Source organism: Macrobrachium rosenbergii, chromosome 3 (assembly GCF_040412425.1).
Source record: "Macrobrachium rosenbergii isolate ZJJX-2024 chromosome 3, ASM4041242v1, whole genome shotgun sequence".
Lineage (NCBI taxonomy): Eukaryota > Metazoa > Arthropoda > Malacostraca > Decapoda > Palaemonidae > Macrobrachium > Macrobrachium rosenbergii.
Window position 1 is genome coordinate 33,610,686 of NC_089743.1, and position 17,451 is coordinate 33,628,136.

The 17,451-nt window shown below is 42.4% G+C and overlaps 1 protein-coding gene across 1 annotated transcript in view; it reads right to left on the reverse strand.

Annotated features, from left to right (window-relative positions):
• LOC136854164 (poly(A) RNA polymerase, mitochondrial-like) overlaps nt 1-17,451 on the reverse strand; it is a 133,890-nt gene that overhangs the window by 104,362 nt on the left and 12,077 nt on the right. The window contains exon 2 of the mRNA XM_067130435.1: nt 9,067-9,245. Within this exon, the coding sequence (XP_066986536.1) occupies nt 9,067-9,245 (179 nt within the window). The remainder of the gene's footprint in view (nt 1-9,066; nt 9,246-17,451) is intronic.

A 17,451-nucleotide genomic window follows, 5' to 3' on the forward strand; every position in this document is an offset into this window, starting at 1 on the left:
ACAATCGTCCCCATCCTAATCATATCATGGGCAAACCAGATAGAATGCCGAGAGTCCTATCCCTAGAACCAGATGCCCCTGGAATCCGTGGTCCAACCCTAAAGAATCGCTCCACCTTTCAGCTATCAATCTGATAACTCTAAGATCCGAACATTATTGGGCAGCTGATGGTCCTACCACAATTCTCACTATTTAGCTTTGGATATAAACCCATTCCCAGCTAAGATATCTTTTCCTATTTATCAGGTCCAATAAATTTTAGTACATGGAAAATTCCACAAAAATTAATCGAATGAAATATATAATACTATATGGGACTCAAACCCGGGATCAAATTCCTGGGTTCAAAAGCCCCTCACGTCAAGGTGGTCCCATATCGAGAGGATGTCCTTTTCAAGCCTGTGGGATACTCTGCATTTTGTTTTTCCATATTGTGATAATTGCTTTAAATATTTTGTTCATGGCTTTTCATATATATAATTTTATTAAGATTTGGTTAAGTTATGAAGTTTTCTTGGAACTTTCTTTAATCCCCGGCCAAGGTTTTATATTTGGTTATTTGTATAGTGTTTATTCAGCAAATCTCTTTCCTTTTCATGTCTTGTTGAGTGGACTACCCATCTTCAGTGCTTCGCTTGTTGAGCTGCCCATTACGTGATTACGCTTTCGCTCTCCTTTCTTGGCCCACACTTTACGTGGTGGGTGTATTTGGGCAGCATGGAGAGAGTATCAGCTCCCCAACAGAGGAGGTCATTAAGTATTCTTCTTATGGCTTTTTCTACTGGAAGTAGTTCCTCATTGGACAGGTCAGTATAGTTCTCAGCTAGCACTTTGCTGGGCCCACGTTCGATTCTCCGACTGGCCAATGAAGAATTAGAGGAATTTATTTCTGGTGATAGAAATTCATTTCTTGTTATAATGTGGTTCGGATTCCACAATAAGCCGTAGGTCCTGTTGCTAGGTAACCAACTGGTTCTTAGCCACATAAAATAAATCTAATCCTTCAGGCCAGCCCTAGGAGAGCTGTTAATCAGCTCACTGGTCTGGTTAAACTAAGGTATACCTAACTTTTTCTACTGGAAGTCCTGTGCTTCCACCCCTGCAGCCTTCGTCATTATTGAGGGGGTCCAATGGACTGATTTTGCCTCTCCCTGTTTAGCACTCCTTGTGCTTTTGAGCTGCTGTTTACCACTGCTGCTGGCTTTAGCTGTGTGTTTGACCTCCTGGAGTCGTCTGGGGGCCTTCTAGTGGTGGAGAATGGTAAGCAAACTATTTGTGTTCTCCCCCTCTGTATATTATTTGTAACCACTTACATGCCCCTGTTGATCCCATGGTGCATGGACACCTTTTAGTGATCCTTCAGTGGTCCTCCAGTGATCCTTAAGTGGAACAGCCATTTATATTGTAAGGACGGGATTGAGTGACATACTAGCTTTGTGTCGACTGGTTTATTGGTAGTTCCTTACTGAATGAATGTACAGAATCTTCGGAGATGTTATTGGCGTGTGCGAGTGGTAAAGTAGCATCTACACACAGACAGGGGAAAACAGAGGTAATGATTCGGGCATCTGTGTTTGTCGGCAGACAAACAGATGGCGATACTGAGAGACAATAAACATACGGTGATGAAACATATATCAATGGAAAGGCCAGGAAATTCTACATATGGCCAATTGCATGAGATTCCAGACAGATTAATGAATACAATGCAGTAGCATAATATATGTGAAATGGCAAGACGTTTGGCGTCTTCACAAACAGAAACACTCATACAGTTTGATACAGAAGATTCGGTGGAACATTATGAGTACATGATTAGAATGCTTGCACGGCAATGCAAGTAGTGGTGATTGTACATATATCAAGACAACAATGGTTAGGGAGAAACAGACAGAAATATTGTATGGTAGAAATTTCGTTCCTTCAGAGAAAGAAAATGAGATGCTCTTTTGTCTTGTCCCCTCAGATGGATGACGAACGCACAAACACACACGTGTGTTTGGAAGAGACGGTGTCGGGGCGATGGTCTCTTACAATATAAACATCTTTGTTACTTCTTCAGTATTGTGTCTTATCGTTAGTTTCGGAAATTTTGTACCTGTAAGGTGCATTATGGCAACAAGTGATTATTGTAAAATAATTAGGTTTAAGGTTTATTTCTCCCTGTGTCTCTGTTTGTCATATGCTCAGGTAAGTGTGTGGTTTTCTATCTCTTACGCCTTTCTTTCCCCTTGACTCTAGGTATAAAAGTTAGGTAGGTTCTTGATGGTTAAGTGTTTATTTTGTAAAGTTGCATATGTATTTTTCTAGTTCCTGAAGGCAGCCTTTCAGGGACTTTTTGTGTTGTATGAAGTTTTTGTAAATTAAAATTAATTGTTAAATTTATGTCGGTGTTTTTAGAATCCCTCTTTTTTCAGTTGATTTTTACTTTGTGAATTTTGTGTTGTGACTGGTTCTTGCCTGGTAATTGGCACTGAGCCAGCCTGGAAAAAGGATCCTTAACCCTTCATGGACGGGAATCCTCATATGAGTATCTATAACAGGTTTTGGGTGATGGACGGGAGTCCTAATACGAGTATTAATATTACGCACCATTTGTTTTGGATGAATTTAGTACGAAAAATGTTCAAAGCACTTCAATGGGCCAAAAATGACTTATGGCAACTATTTAGCTCAGCTCGAGGAGAGGCATCAATCAGTATGTCTTGAATTTCAGAGGGGAATGTATTGCCTATCTGCCTCTCTAGGATGTCTATTTATTTGCTCATAAATATACCCAGGGATTCCTGTTGGTTTTAGTTCTTATCTTTTAGATAGTATGTCAGCTATAATTGTAGTTTTGCAAATAAAAGTACAAAGAAACATTTTTAAAAAAATGTATACCTCACAAAAAGTTACTGCATCTCCCTATCTCAGAAAACCTCATAAATATTTTACAACAAATATACTCAGAATTGTTAATGACTTTAGTTCTTATCTGTTATGATATTGTGTGAGCTGTAATTATAATTTTACAAAATAAAATAAAAATAAAAATTATTAAAAAAAACATGCATCATGCATAACTAAGTAAAATTAACATATTTTGATGAGTGTCTTGTAAAAGAGGCCCCACACAGGCTTGTAAGTAGTCACTTTCAGCTTCCTGTGGAAGGTATGAAAAAAATTTTTGGAATTTTTTTTCTTATACCATGCGCATTTGCATATCTTCCTCTTTCCATTGATGTGTTTTTTCTTAAATTGGCCAACCATGAGATATATTTAGCCCATCCTTTAAGGGTTTATAAATTTTAAAAAGTCAGTTTTGGGCCCGAGAAAAATCTGGAGTTTGTTACAATATATTTCCATTCATGACATAATACAGTATCAAACTTGTCTTCCCATTACCCTAAATTTTTAATTAATGGGAGATACAGATGAGATATCTCATTTGGTGCTGTCACACTAGTAGAACTCTTTCTGTCATGGACCAGGATCCTACTTTCCTCAACTGCAGCATTTACAGTACAGTATATGCATTTTTCAGTAATACTAAATTCAGCATCAACTTGATATATGTATTACTACAGGTAGTCCCTGGTTACTGGTGACATCGGTTATCAGCAACCTGGTTTTATGGCCCTCGTCTAGCAACGACGATAACTGGATTTTTGGCGCTGATATCCGCCGATCCCTGGTTATCGGCACCAATAAGGACTGTTATCACCGATTTTTGGTTATCGTCACACTGTCGGGAACAGAACCCCCACCAATACCCAGAGACTGCACGTATATGTGTATGTTTACACACACACACACACACACATATATATATATATACGAGGGTAAGTCAATAAGTATCCGCACTTTTATTCTAATTGTTTGTGAATAGGCTGTATGGCTTTGTGTGCTATGCCGGGTTGTAGATGGCTCCGCCCTCCTCCCTTGTGGTTGGTTTCAGTGTTACCACTTCGGTGCACTCTGCGCTGTTGAGAAGTAAGGATGGACGCACCACTCTCCATTTGCACCAAAGAAGAACAACGCTCTGTAATCCATTTTTTGTGGTCTGAAGGTGTACCAGGAGCTGAAATCCAAAGAAGACTTTCAGTACAATACGGGGGCAATGTTTTGCCGCGACGTAGTGTTTATGAGTTGACTGAGCAGTTCAAAAGTGGTCGGACAAGCGTGGAGGATGAGAAACGAGATGGACGCCCAGCCACAGCCACTACTGACGCTAACATTGAACAAGTCCAAGCCCTGATTCTGAATAACCGACGATTGATTATTGATGAAGTAGCTTATGATATGCACATTAGTCATGGTTCTGCATATGAAATCGTGCATAACAGGCTCAACTTTCATAAAGTCTGTGCGAGATGGGTTCCAAAACAACTTACTCGTAGTGAAGAACACAAGCGCAATCGTTTGAGAATCTGTCAGCACTTACTGGACCGTCATGCTAACGAAGGGGATACTTTTTTGAAACGAACTGTCACTGGAGATGAAACATGGATTCATCACTTCGAACCAGAGAGTAAACGCCAGAGCATGGAATGGAAACACCCCTAATCTCCAGTAAAAAAAAAATTCAAGAGTCAACCCTCTGCAGGAAAAGTGATGCTCAGTTTTTTGGGACTCACGAGGGCCAATTCTGGAACATTACCTGGAAACAGGGTCAACAGTAAACAGTGAACGCTACAGTGATATGCTTATCAACAAGTTGAAGCCGGCACTTCGCAACAAACACCGAAATCTATTGTCGGAAGGTGTTCTTTTGTTGCATGACAACGCCTGTCCACATACCGCCACCCATACCATTAACACTCTTCAGGAACTTCATTTCGAGGTGTTGGAACATCCTGCATACAGTCCTGATCTCGCCCCGTCTGATTGCCATCTGTTTGGTCCACTTAAAGATGCTTTAAGAGGCCATCGTTTTGCCACCGATCAGCAGGTGAAGGAAGCGGTGCATACGTGGCTCAATGCTCAACAGAAAACGTTTTTTTTCTGAGGGTATCAAAAAGTTAGTGCAACGATGGACCAAGTGCATTGAAAAGCAGGGTGACTATGTTGAAAAATTATGTTATTGTAAACTTTGTATTGCTGTTGTATTAAATAAAAAAATTGGAGTGCGGATACTTATTGACTTACCCTCGTATATACAGTTATATATATTTTATATATATATTATATACAATATGTGTGTGTGTATATATATATATATATATATATATATATATATATATATATATATATATATATATATATATATATATATATATATATATATATATATATATATATATATATATATATATATATATATATAGCCCTTTGTTGGCCGAGTCGGTTGAGCTTCAGACTGTCACGCGATGGGCGGAGTTCAATTCCCGTGGCTGGCTGATGAAGAGTTAGAGGAATTTATTTCTGGTGACAGAAATTCATTTCTCGCTATAATGTGGTTCGGATTCCACAATAAGCTGTAGGTCCCGTTGCTAAGTAACCAATTGGTTCTTAGCCACGTAAAAATAAGTCTGATCCTTCAGGCCAGCCCTAGGAGAGCTGTTAATCAGCTCAGTGGTCTGGTAAAACTAAGGTATACTTAACTTTATATATATATATATATATATATATATATATATATATATATATATATATATATATATATATATATATATATATATATATATATATATATATATATATATATATATATATATATATATATATATATTGTATATATATAAATATATATATTTTATGTATATTATATATACAATGTGTGTGTATATATATATATTATATATATATATATATATATATATATATATATATATATATATATATATATGTATATATAGTTATATATATTGTATATATATATTATATACAATATATGTGTATATATATATATATATATATATATATATATATATATATATATATATATATATATATATATATATATATATATATATGTATATATAGTTATATATATTGTATATATATATTATATACAATATGTGTGTATATATATAATATATATATATATATATATATATATATATATATATATATATATATATATATATATATATATATATATATATATACAGTAAACCCCCCGTATTCACGTTCTCATGGTTCGCAGACTCACGCATTCGCGGGTTTCTCTGTGGAACATATCTAGCCATTTTTCACGGAAAATTCGACCATTCGCGGTATTTTTCACTGAGAAATATTCACTAATTATTGTATTTTCATATAATTTTCATGAATAAATGCACTTTTTGTGATAAAACTATTAAAATACTCAGGCATAAGCATTTTTACAGGGTTTTTCTTGGTTTAAGCTATCAAAATGGGTAGTTGTAAGTGTTTTTAGAGGGGTTTTAAGTATTCACGGATTTTAGCTATTCACGGGGGGGGGGGGGGGTGCGTGTGGTATGCATCCCCCGCGAATATGGGAACTTCATCCATTCCAGAAGGCTGGTCAAAAAGCGATTTGTTCAAATTATGAAACAAATTTCCCCAAAAAAATTAAAGAAAATCAGGATGATCTGTTCCAGCCCACCCAAAAAGTCCCCCTTTTAATATTTTTTCTATTAATGTGTTCAAAAGTTCAATGAAGTGTGTTAAGTAATAAAACAGTACGTTATAAGAAGTAAAATTTTAGAAAAATTTCAAGCTAAATTATACAATTGAAAAGATTAAGAGTGCCACTCCATATGGAATGAAATATGATGAATAACACAGGAATAGCTTGATTTATGGACATAAGGGCACAGTGGAGGCAGATGGTTCTACAGTGGTACACACACCCTTTCTGCAATGTACTGAGAAAGGAACATGATCACTGAGTAAGCCAAAGCACAGACTAACCTTTACAAAGGGAATCCTGAAGGCTTAAGGAGCTGACGTCAAATTATGATCAGGTAAATTACTCTTTAACACTGATAAATGGTTACTGACAATTATTCATGATCTAAGTACAATACAAGAGGGAAAAGGAAACGGAATGAGATGAGTACCAGATAAAGCAAAGATCCATGGATGCTGCATCGATGGAATCTCGGAAGAGTGGGACTTCTACACTGGCACTTAGGTTAGGACTTGGATGGTAGGCTGTCGGCCAGACAAAGAGGTGAGTAGTTGCTTGGGTGACGAGGTATCCCTCAGCTGCATATCACTGGGTCAGTGTCCTGTCTGCTTCTGTCCTTGTTGGCCCCTGTCCAGCCTTATTCACGTGACCTCTCCTTCCTATCAGTGTTTGCTGCCCTGGCCTATTCAGGTGTGCTACTTCTTCAAGCTCGATTCCTGTTAGTTTCCGCTGCAGGCAATTCACGTGGTTGCCAGGAAGCAAGGGTTTTGCCTGGAAAGAGGCGTTTTTTGGCCAGCAGAGTCATAAAAACAGATTAACATAGACGCTTTGGAGAGGGTTCATGAGTGAGGGTACTGAGACCCTGACAAATCAATTGTCAAATTTTAATTAACAGGAAACATCTTAAGGTGCGTCTCCCTGGCTCTGTGTGGGCTTCATAAAAGGAAGCATGGAGGACTGGGAAGTAATGATACTTTAACTATATATATATATTGTAAAATGGCCTGTTTTGACCACTACACAATTTATACAGTCAAAATACCTTTTCAATATTCGCTAACCTGCGATGAAGTCAACAATGGGTGGAATCATACACCAAATACAACCATATAATGTGCAGACCCCACCGACCTCCCCTGGGCCTCCAGTATGACTGCTCCCATGTGTAGGGGAGTAAGCCAGTGACCTTTGCCTAGGAGAGTCAGTGGGATGAGCAGCCACCTCCTCCTCTGACACTTCACTAACACTTTTTCTTTCTACTTTGTCCATAAGGACTCACACTGAATTCCCTAATTGGGTCACTATATCCACTATTAACATCATCTTTGCATCAAAATTCCTCACAATCTTTGACTCAAGGCTGGCAAGGGGGTCAGGTTTGGAAGCAAGGGAGCTGGGTAAAGGAGCAGGTTGAATAATCGAAGGACTAGGAACAGGGGACACAGTGGGAGCAGGCACAGATAAAGCAGGAATATTATCATCAGAAGACTTAGCAGAACTATGTACAGTCTTGCTATCTACTGTCTTACTCTCAACTCTAGCGGCCGCTTCACATTTTCTATTCCTATCCAGTTTTGCTAAATGAGACCCCAAAACCTTCCATTTTTTAGCATCCCACTCTAAACAGTCATCACAGGTTAAATCGATTGAACACTCTTGTCCCCTACATTCTGTACACATAGTGCGAGAGTCATACTTCGCTTTACTGAGTCTCGGATTGCAGTCTTTGCTGTAATAATGTAAACTAGTTGTGCTACAGTCAGGCATACTAAATCTAACAAGTCAACAATAGGAGTCTTAATCAATGTCAAATTGAAGAAAAAAAGCCCTAAATTGTGACAAAATGGTCTCACTAAGAGAACCTAACAGAAATACAATGCCGTAGGCTACCAATACTTCACCAAAAGGAGAATCTCAAATGGAAAAGTGCTGAAAACCAAAATCTAAGCTGACCACTCACAACTGAACTACAATTGAGCTCTCTGCTGAAGTTGTTCCTCTCTTACCCTAAAGAAATTAGCACTACCACGAATTTCAAAATTTTTAAGCTGCCGGTGAGTGAAACTGTAAGCAAAGTAATTACTTGGTAAGTTACATATATAAAAAGATATTTTAAGTATATATTCTAAGCATTCTCTCTCTCTCTCTCTCTCTCTCATCAATATTTCTTTTCTTTCTAAATTTTCCTGTTTGATGTACTCAAGACCTTTATTGGACTTGATATGCTAGTATCAATGGTAGTTGCACTGCCCACAATTTGCTTATTGTACAGCGTCCAGTTTGCATAAAGAATTAAAAAAAATTTTTATGTGGCTTTCTTTCAGAAATCTGTACATAACTTATGTAATAGAAATTTACACGCTGTGAGAACTTTCTACTTAGGACTATAACTGTATACTATACACCTACAATTCAACTTGACAGTATCACAATAAAAAATATTAGAATCCTATACTGTACAGCATATTCATTGGTCATGTACCCACCCTTGTTCCAGGACCAGCTTTTGTTTTGTAATGGAACATATTCTTAACAGATCCAAACTCAGAGCAGACTTGGTACAAATCAGAGGCTGATTTAACCCCAGCCACCTCCACAAGCATTGAACACCGAGCTTCATTTCGACGTCTGCTGACCAGTGCATCAAATGGCACAAAAGCATCACCTGCAAAAGGCAAAATATTCAGAATGTAAAACTGATACAAGCAACATTAGGCTGTTGAAAACAATTCCTTGGTATAATTCATAATTTTTAGGATAATGGTCATCAAAGCACACACACCACTTGTTTACATACATAAGTAACCCAAATTTGTATTTTTTCTATATATGCAAACTAGAGCATTTTATATGGTAGCATAATGGCGCTGGTGTGAGCTGGAATTGGTCACTGAAGCTTTTCAGCAAAGTGGTTAATTGGCAGCAGGCAGGTGAGTGGCAGGGTAGCCCCAACTCATCTATCGATATCCTGTCACTTTTTCCTTCAGCAGAGACTAGGCGGGGTTAGTTGAGTTGGGATTATAATAAAAGGCTCTGATCTGTTTATCTAGAAAAAATACAAATTACTTTTTGAACTTCAGTATTTGCCCTTGAGGTGGGAGAATTGTCTCAGAATTGACTGGCACTGTTCCAAAAGCTTGAGGAATATATGTACTACATGGCTGTAAACCTTTCTAAGGTCCCACAAGTCTCAGCTTACAGTGAAAGACAGGAGGAACACTCAAGCACCCACCCCAAAATGACATTTTTCTAAAAAAAATAAAGTTTTATATATACTTACCAAGTAATTACATACCCAATTTTTCTAACTCGTGCAGCAGCTAAAAATTTGAAATTCATGGTAGCGTTCTATTGTTGAGATGTAGGTGACAAGGCCCCGGCCACTTTTGGGGAAGGATAGGTACAACACAGCTGAAGAGCTCAATTCGTTTATGCCCTCAATGTCCGTGAGAGGGGAGGAGGGAAGGCTCTAATTTTGTAATTGCTGGGTAAGTATATATAAAACTTTATTATAAAAATGACATTTCTATAATAAAATAGTTTTATATACACTTACCCAGTAATTACATTGCTGTAGTTTCTACTCGACAGCAGCTTGAACTTTGAAATTCGCCGTTAAACTCTTCTTCTTCTGTCTGAGTTGGTGACAAGGCCCCGCCCACTTTCTGGGAAGGAGAGGAACAACTCAGGAAAAGAGCTTCAACTTGTTTTTGCTGAAATGTCCATGTGAGGGGAGGAGGGCAGGCTCTACTCTTAATTACTGGGTAAGTATATATAAAACTTTACTTTTTTTATAAAAATGTCATTTTCATATAAGTAACTTACCCAGCAATTACATTGCTGAATCCCACATTGATAGGTGGTGGGGATTCATGGACATATACCCAAAACATTGTGACATCAATGAATTGTGACTATACATAACATGTTAGCATTGATAAATGCTTGTTGTTCCTTATCTGGTGAGAGAGCTGCTGCAGGTGGATACTGCCTTTGGTTGGCGCTCATCTCAACCTGTAGTGAGAGAACTGTAGCACACCTCTACTGACATGGGACTTTCCAGTGAAGGGGTATTCCGATGGCTGGGAAAGTACCAAAGTGAGTTATGTGGCTAAGGATACTTCCGATGGCCTACAAAGCTTCAGTGTTTGCCCCTACCCAGGGAGCAGAACCAGAAATCAAAACTAACCAGAATGACTGGTCACCTTACTCCACAAAATTAAAAACTCCATCACCAAAAATTGAAAAAGCTGGTAGATACTCTAGGTATACAGTACCTTCCAGTCTCCCCTAGGACACAGCTTTACAAACCAAAACAAAGATATATTCAGGGGAAAAGGGTGCTCCCTATGCTTCCTCCCCCACCACTATGCCCGCTACAGGAAAGGATCCCAAGGTACTGCAGTTATCGTACATGATTTCAATATCTCTCAAATAATGCAAGGCAAATACTGACTTGCACCTCCAGTAAGTCGTCTGAAGGATTGAGGACAGGGACAAGTTATGCTTAAAAGCTAATGAGGTACCCACAGCTCTAACCTCGTGAGCTTTCACCTTTAAGGAGGTTAAGTGTCCTCTCCTATCTGAGCATGGGCCTCTAGGATTAGGTCCTTTAAAAAGAACGAAATAGTATTCTTTGAGAGAGGTCTTGCAGGGTTCTTTACAGAATATCATAAATTACTCAACAGTCCTCTAATCTTTTCAGTCCTGTGGAGGTAATACCCGAGAGCTCTCACAGGGCAAAGAATCCTCTCCTCCTCCAGACCTAGTATGTCCATTAAATTTCTTACAGAAAAGGAACGAGGCCAAGGTTTAGATGGATATCAAAATTTTTGAAAGTAAATTGTATTTTTCCAAACTATACAAACCTGAGGTCGTTTACAATAGGAATTACTTACGGCGAAGCTGGACATGGCTGTTAAACTCTTGAACAAGGTGGTTAGGCAGTAACTACCTCCAGGTAGGTGGGAATACCCGCCTGCCCGGATGTAAACATTCCAATTTGCCTTTCGGTCCAGGTTCAGATTGAGGGGTGGCATAAGGTGGGCATAATATGTATGTAAAGGACCTCAGGTTTGTATAGTTAGTAAAAATACAATTTACTCTCAAAAACTGTGATTTGTTCCGACACAATATACAAGCCCTCAGCCCTTTACGTTAGGAAGACTCACTGGTTGGAGGGAGGAATCTGAGTGAGTCTCCTGAAGTGACTGGAGTTCTGCAGTGCCAATACCTCCCCACCAGGGATGCATCTGGCTAACTGAGATGTCGAGTGCGCTATAGAACACTTGAGTACCTGCAAATGTTGACAGATGAAACAGGAGAAAAAACGATTCCCTCTTGTTTGTTGAAAATGCCACTACTGTGGTTTGTTGTTCAACAAACCACTGAGTGTCGCAAAACTCAATTCTTGGAGGGCCAGAAGGCTGCCTTGAGCCCAGGATGGTGATGAGAAGGTACTAATCGTCTCAGTCCCACACCTTCAAGACAAAGTCTTACAGGTGTGCACCTATTCCTCGATCGGTGAATCCGTAAGTAATCACACGATGTAAGGGGAATATGCAAGCATATTCAAAGGTTCCTTCAATCAAGCATTAGCCTAACTCTTTCCTCATACTTTGAAGAGGAAAGAAGAACGGAGGAATGGAAGCAGACTTCCATTTTCCGCCATGGGGAAGCTTCTGCAAGATGACAGGATACCGAGACAATCAGCTCTAGCTGGGCTGGCATTTCCCAAATCGGGAGCATGGGAGAGGATGCAGGATGAAAAGAATTGCCAAGACCTAAGGGAAATAGATACTTCTCCTGAAGAAATCCATTCCCAGGTCTTGGCAATGTTGCTGCCAGCTCCACAGACTTGATAAGTATCATTTCATCCAGGAATCTGCAGTAGGAGAACTTTTCCTGGTCGATACTTCTTTCTCTCTTCCTTTCTTTCCTCCTCCCTTAAGGGCAAGAGGGTGGAAAGAGACACAGCTATGCGCACTTTCCTAGAATGGAAGGAGAGGGCTATGTTCCGCAATCTTCTATCAAAGCCTGGGACTTCTTAGGAGTTGAGGGGGGCTGGCTTGAACTCGAGGTTGAGTTGAGATGACTAAGACCCCAAGGTCTTGGCCATTGTCCAAAGGACAAGGCAGCGCCCTAGTACAAACCTTCATTACTGAGGTATCTGGCAAATCTCAGCAAGAGAAAGGCAGAACCAAGTAAGGTTCATTCCTAAGGGTCGAGCCAACTCGGGACTTACGAAATCAGAGATCCGAATTGGGACAAAGTCCTTCTTCTTAGCACCAGAACTGCCCACAGAACTGCAGTCAGCCAGACCCTTCAAGGCAAGATGAATTCGTATTCTGTCAAGGCAGGGGAGAAGCTTGGTGTCTTGACCTGAATGAACTCCTTCTCCAAAGAAAATGAACTCCTTCTCCAAAGAAAAGAGTTCATCTGGTCAAGAACGCTCTCGGAAGCAAGGACCACGGCAGCCCCCGACACTCTCGGCCCCTCAGGAACTGTAAGGGTTGTGAATGATGAAGATTATTCATTGGTGGAGCTGCAGTCCTGTCCCGGGGATCCTTGTGCTGACGAATCAGTGTGAATTTCTCCGAAATACAAGGGCGATTGCAACTTGAAGAGGAAGATCCTCGCTGCTTCCGAAGCGTGAAACTCCTGTACCTCTCCCCTTGGAGGGAGCCTTGGCAGACCCATGAAACCTTCCTCGGCTACCTGGTTGTACTACAAGACAATCGGGACCGACACCCAAAGCACGCCAGGAAGCCGAACTCTGAAGAGCAGGAAAAGAGAACAGGTGAGGAGAAAGAGTACCCCTACCTGTTCTGCCAATAAGACCAGCAGGAGAGGTGGATCCTTGTGCTGATCAGTGTGAATTTCTCCGAAATAAAGGGCGATTGCAACTTGAAGAGGAAGATCAACGTGAAACTCCTGTACCTCTCCCCTTGGAGAGCCTTTGAAACCTTCCTCGCTACCTGGTTGTACTACAAGACAATCGGGACCGACACCCAAAGGCCAGGAAGCCGAACTCTGAAGAGCAGGAAAAGAGAACAGGTGAGGAGAAAGAGTACCCCTACCTGTTCTGCCAATAAGACCAGCAGGAGAGGTGGACCATGAGCGATAATCAACCAGAGATTACTGCTACATGGGGGAAGGAGAGCGAAGAGCAGAAAGTTCACTCGAACAGAGCCGAGAACCCGATTCCGAAAAAACCAAGTGGGGCCGAGCCGAGCCACACCGAACCGAGCCGATCACGCGAATGTGATCCAGGGGTGCTATATGGTGGACTGGGAGGCAGGCGGGTCACGCTGAGCTGAGTCGAGCCAAGCAGAGCCAGTCTCGCAAGTGCAACCAGGGGCTGGGCGGGGCAAGCAAGCCGAGCTGAGCCGATCGCGTGAACACAATCGGAACTGGACAGGGCTGAACTCGTCTGCCGTGAACTATTGATACTTTCCCGAACTCTAAAACTCCTTGTGGCCAAGGCCCCTCAAGAAGAAGGTTCAAGGGGGAATTCTGTGTTTGTTATCTTGCATGCTCGAACCCTAAGGTTCAAGACACGAGGATGAATCCCAGCCAAGCAACCGAAGCAGCTGGCAGGCAGTATCGAGACACCTGGCGTCTCGGCACCCAGGCACCTGGCGTCTCAGTACCCAGACACCTAGCGTCTCGGCACCCAGACACCTGGCGTCCCGACACCCAGACACCTGGGTGTCTCGGCACTTTCTCTCGTCCTGTGTCTCTCGTCAGGAGAGCGCTCATGAATCATAGGATTCGAGCGACCCACGAGACTCCCAAAAATCAGGAGCGACTGCTTTTGGTTTCCTAAGAGATCGAAAAGAGCCAGGCACAGAACCAGTCTTAGACGCAGACTTCAAAGACTGGCAACGAGGACGCGGCATCTTGAGGCCGTGCTCTCGCGGCTCCCAAAACGCCAGACCCCACAGGAGAATGCGAATCAGTTCCTGCCCTCGGGCAGGAAGAGCCAACGAGAGAAACTTGTCTCACGGAAGAGAGTCAGTCCCTGAGAAGTCCCGCAGGACTCCTGAAGGGAATCTCTTCCCTGCTTCTTCTGGTGATCGAACCAACAGGATCGAGACACCAGACTAGGAACCCGACCGAGCACTGGTAAGCACTCAGGGAGTGCTAGTGGTGCTGGCAGGAAGAGCTGAGACACCTGGGTGCCTCAGTCCTTTCTCTTGCACTGCTCCCGAACCAGGCCGGGAAGAGTACTCTCCAGACCAGATTGGGATACTTGATATTCCATAGAATCTCGAGCACTCGGAGCAGCTCATGAACAAGCGCCCAAAGCAGCCCGTCTTAGAGGTGGAACCTCTAAGACTGGGAATGGGATCGCAAACCCAGGTCTGAGTGCCCACGGCTCCTGAAACACAAAACCCAGGGGTATGCGAATCCATTTCCTAATGTGAAGCTTGGGAAGAGCCAACAAGAGACCCACTGCCTCCTCGGAAGGAGGAAGTCCCTAGATGTCCAAGGGCATCAAGGGGAAAGAAGCAGCCTTCCTCTCCTTCGGCCGACAGAGGTCTGCCCAGTTCCCGGGGCAACCTCGAACCTCAGGAGAGGAAGGGAAGAGGCAGCAGAATATGAAATCAAAGATAAGTTGAAGAGGATGTTGGCTACTTCCACAGTGCGACTTCCTTCATCTCCACTCCAACATCTTCTACAGGATAGTGGACACGAAAAATTGTAACCTCCAAGGCAGCTAGGCAGGAATGCAACGGAAGCAGCCCAGGACACCACCACCAGGAGAAGCAGCAGGCATGATCAGGACAGCTGATGCAGGAGCTACGGAAGCAGTTCGGAAGGCAGGAGCTACAGCAACGGCCAGGAACGTCACATGAAAGTCACCAGCAGCAACAGTAACGATCAGGATGGCTGTGGCAGGAGACCAGGAAGAGCTGCCCAGAGACTTGTTCAACAAGTCAACAGAAGCATAACACAGAAAAGAGCTGGAGCAGATGGACCACAGATACGCCAGAGACAGTCAGTGTCACGGCATACATGAAGGCCAGCAATGACAGCGACCAATCCACATCGGCAGGAACAGAGTTGGAACGATCCCGACATGGAATTATGCATTCCAACCAGGTACTGTGGTCAATCCCGAAGCAATACTAAATGAACGTCAGGACTCCGTCATGCAAGATATCCCCTGAGATATCCAGCCAACTACTGCTGTGCCTGCGATGCTCACTGTCAACCTGAAAGAAAAAGCAAAGATGATTAGTAGAGGGAGACGCCTCTCGCTACGAGGGGAACTGCCCTACACAGCAAGAGGAGGCCCCTTAGAAGAGGTTGCCTGACCACCTGCGGCTGCCCCCCCTCCTCGCGGTCTTCGCCCGACGAGCGAGTGAAGAGGGCGAAGGAGAGAGATCTCTACCGAAGGAGAGAAAAGGAAGAACTTACAGGGAGAGAGAAGGAAGGAGGGAAGTCCACAAAGGGCGCCATAGAAGCGGAACTCACTGACGATGCCTGCAACCTCCCCCGACAACTCTCTAGCGCAGGTGGCGAAAACAACACTAAGCAAAAGTAGGAAGGAAGTTGTCATGCCCTTGTACACAGAAGGCAGGAGCCCAGGAAAGGAAGTGAACTCTTACGTCCTGATCAATGTAGGGGAGCGAAGATATTACATCCCAACTAATATCTCTGAACGTACAGGGAACGCCTTCAGTATCTAAATAAAGGGCTACTAGAAGAGAAGCATTACCACTTGGTTACACCCCTCTAAATACGCCCTTTGCCGTCAACCCCAAGACACAGACGCAAGGGAACGATGGCTTATGCAAGGTTATCACAAAATCACAGTTTTTGAAAGTAAATTGTATTTTCCCTAACTATACAAACCTGAGGTCCTTTATATTAGGAATTACTTTCAGTGTGGGCTGGAAACGGCTGTTGAACTTTCAGACAAGGTGGTTAGGCAGTTAACTACCGTCTGGGAGGCGGGAGTGCCGCCTGCCCAGATGTAAACATTCCATTTTGCCTTTCGGCCCAGGTATCAGATTGAGGGGTGGCATGAGATCGGCATAAAATGTAAAGGACCTCGGGTTTGTATAGTTAGGAAAAATACAATTTACTTTTGAAAATTGTGATTTGTTCCAACACAATATACAAACCCTCAGTCCTTTACAGTAGGAAGACTCACTGGTTGGAGGGAGGAATCTGAGTGAGTCTCCTGAACTGACTGGAGTTCACCACCTTGTCTTCCCTTCCTGGTCAGTAGAGCGAAGAAGGGAAAACTGCCTCTGACAAAATGATTGGGTTGTAAGAAACGCGGGATCAATTGTCAGACTTATGGGTCCCTCTGCATGAAAGAGGAATCGTCAGTTCATGCAAAGTGTGAATGTATGTGTCATTCTCTTTCCATTGATGTGATTTTTTTTTATTTTGCCGACCTCAAAGTTTCCCTGGTCTGGGGTGCTGCACATTGATAAATTATGCCGTCCCTTAAGGGTTAAGGCAGTCACAAGCATTGGGTTTGTCTTATAGTCATGGTCTCCCTCCCCACCCTTGCAAGGGGAAGGAGTGGGGTTGCTTCTATCAACCTGAACGGAAAATAGAACGGGAGCTCCCATTGGGTGCTTACCTGCATCGACCGCCAGGTCCGGCATGTAATGGCACGTCCGCTCCTTGCCCGTGGGAGGAGAGCCAGGATGGGGAGAAAGAAGAGAGGCCAGTCATCCACATTCATTCTCCCAGTCACAACCGTACATCTTAAGCAAGATGCAACCTGTCCTGTTAGAGGAGCCAGGTAAGCTACACAACTTGTTGAGCAGCCATCACAGGACCCAAGGAAAAAGTGTTCAAGGACTTGTGAGCAACATCCCGGAGGTAGAAGGAGGTGAAAGTGG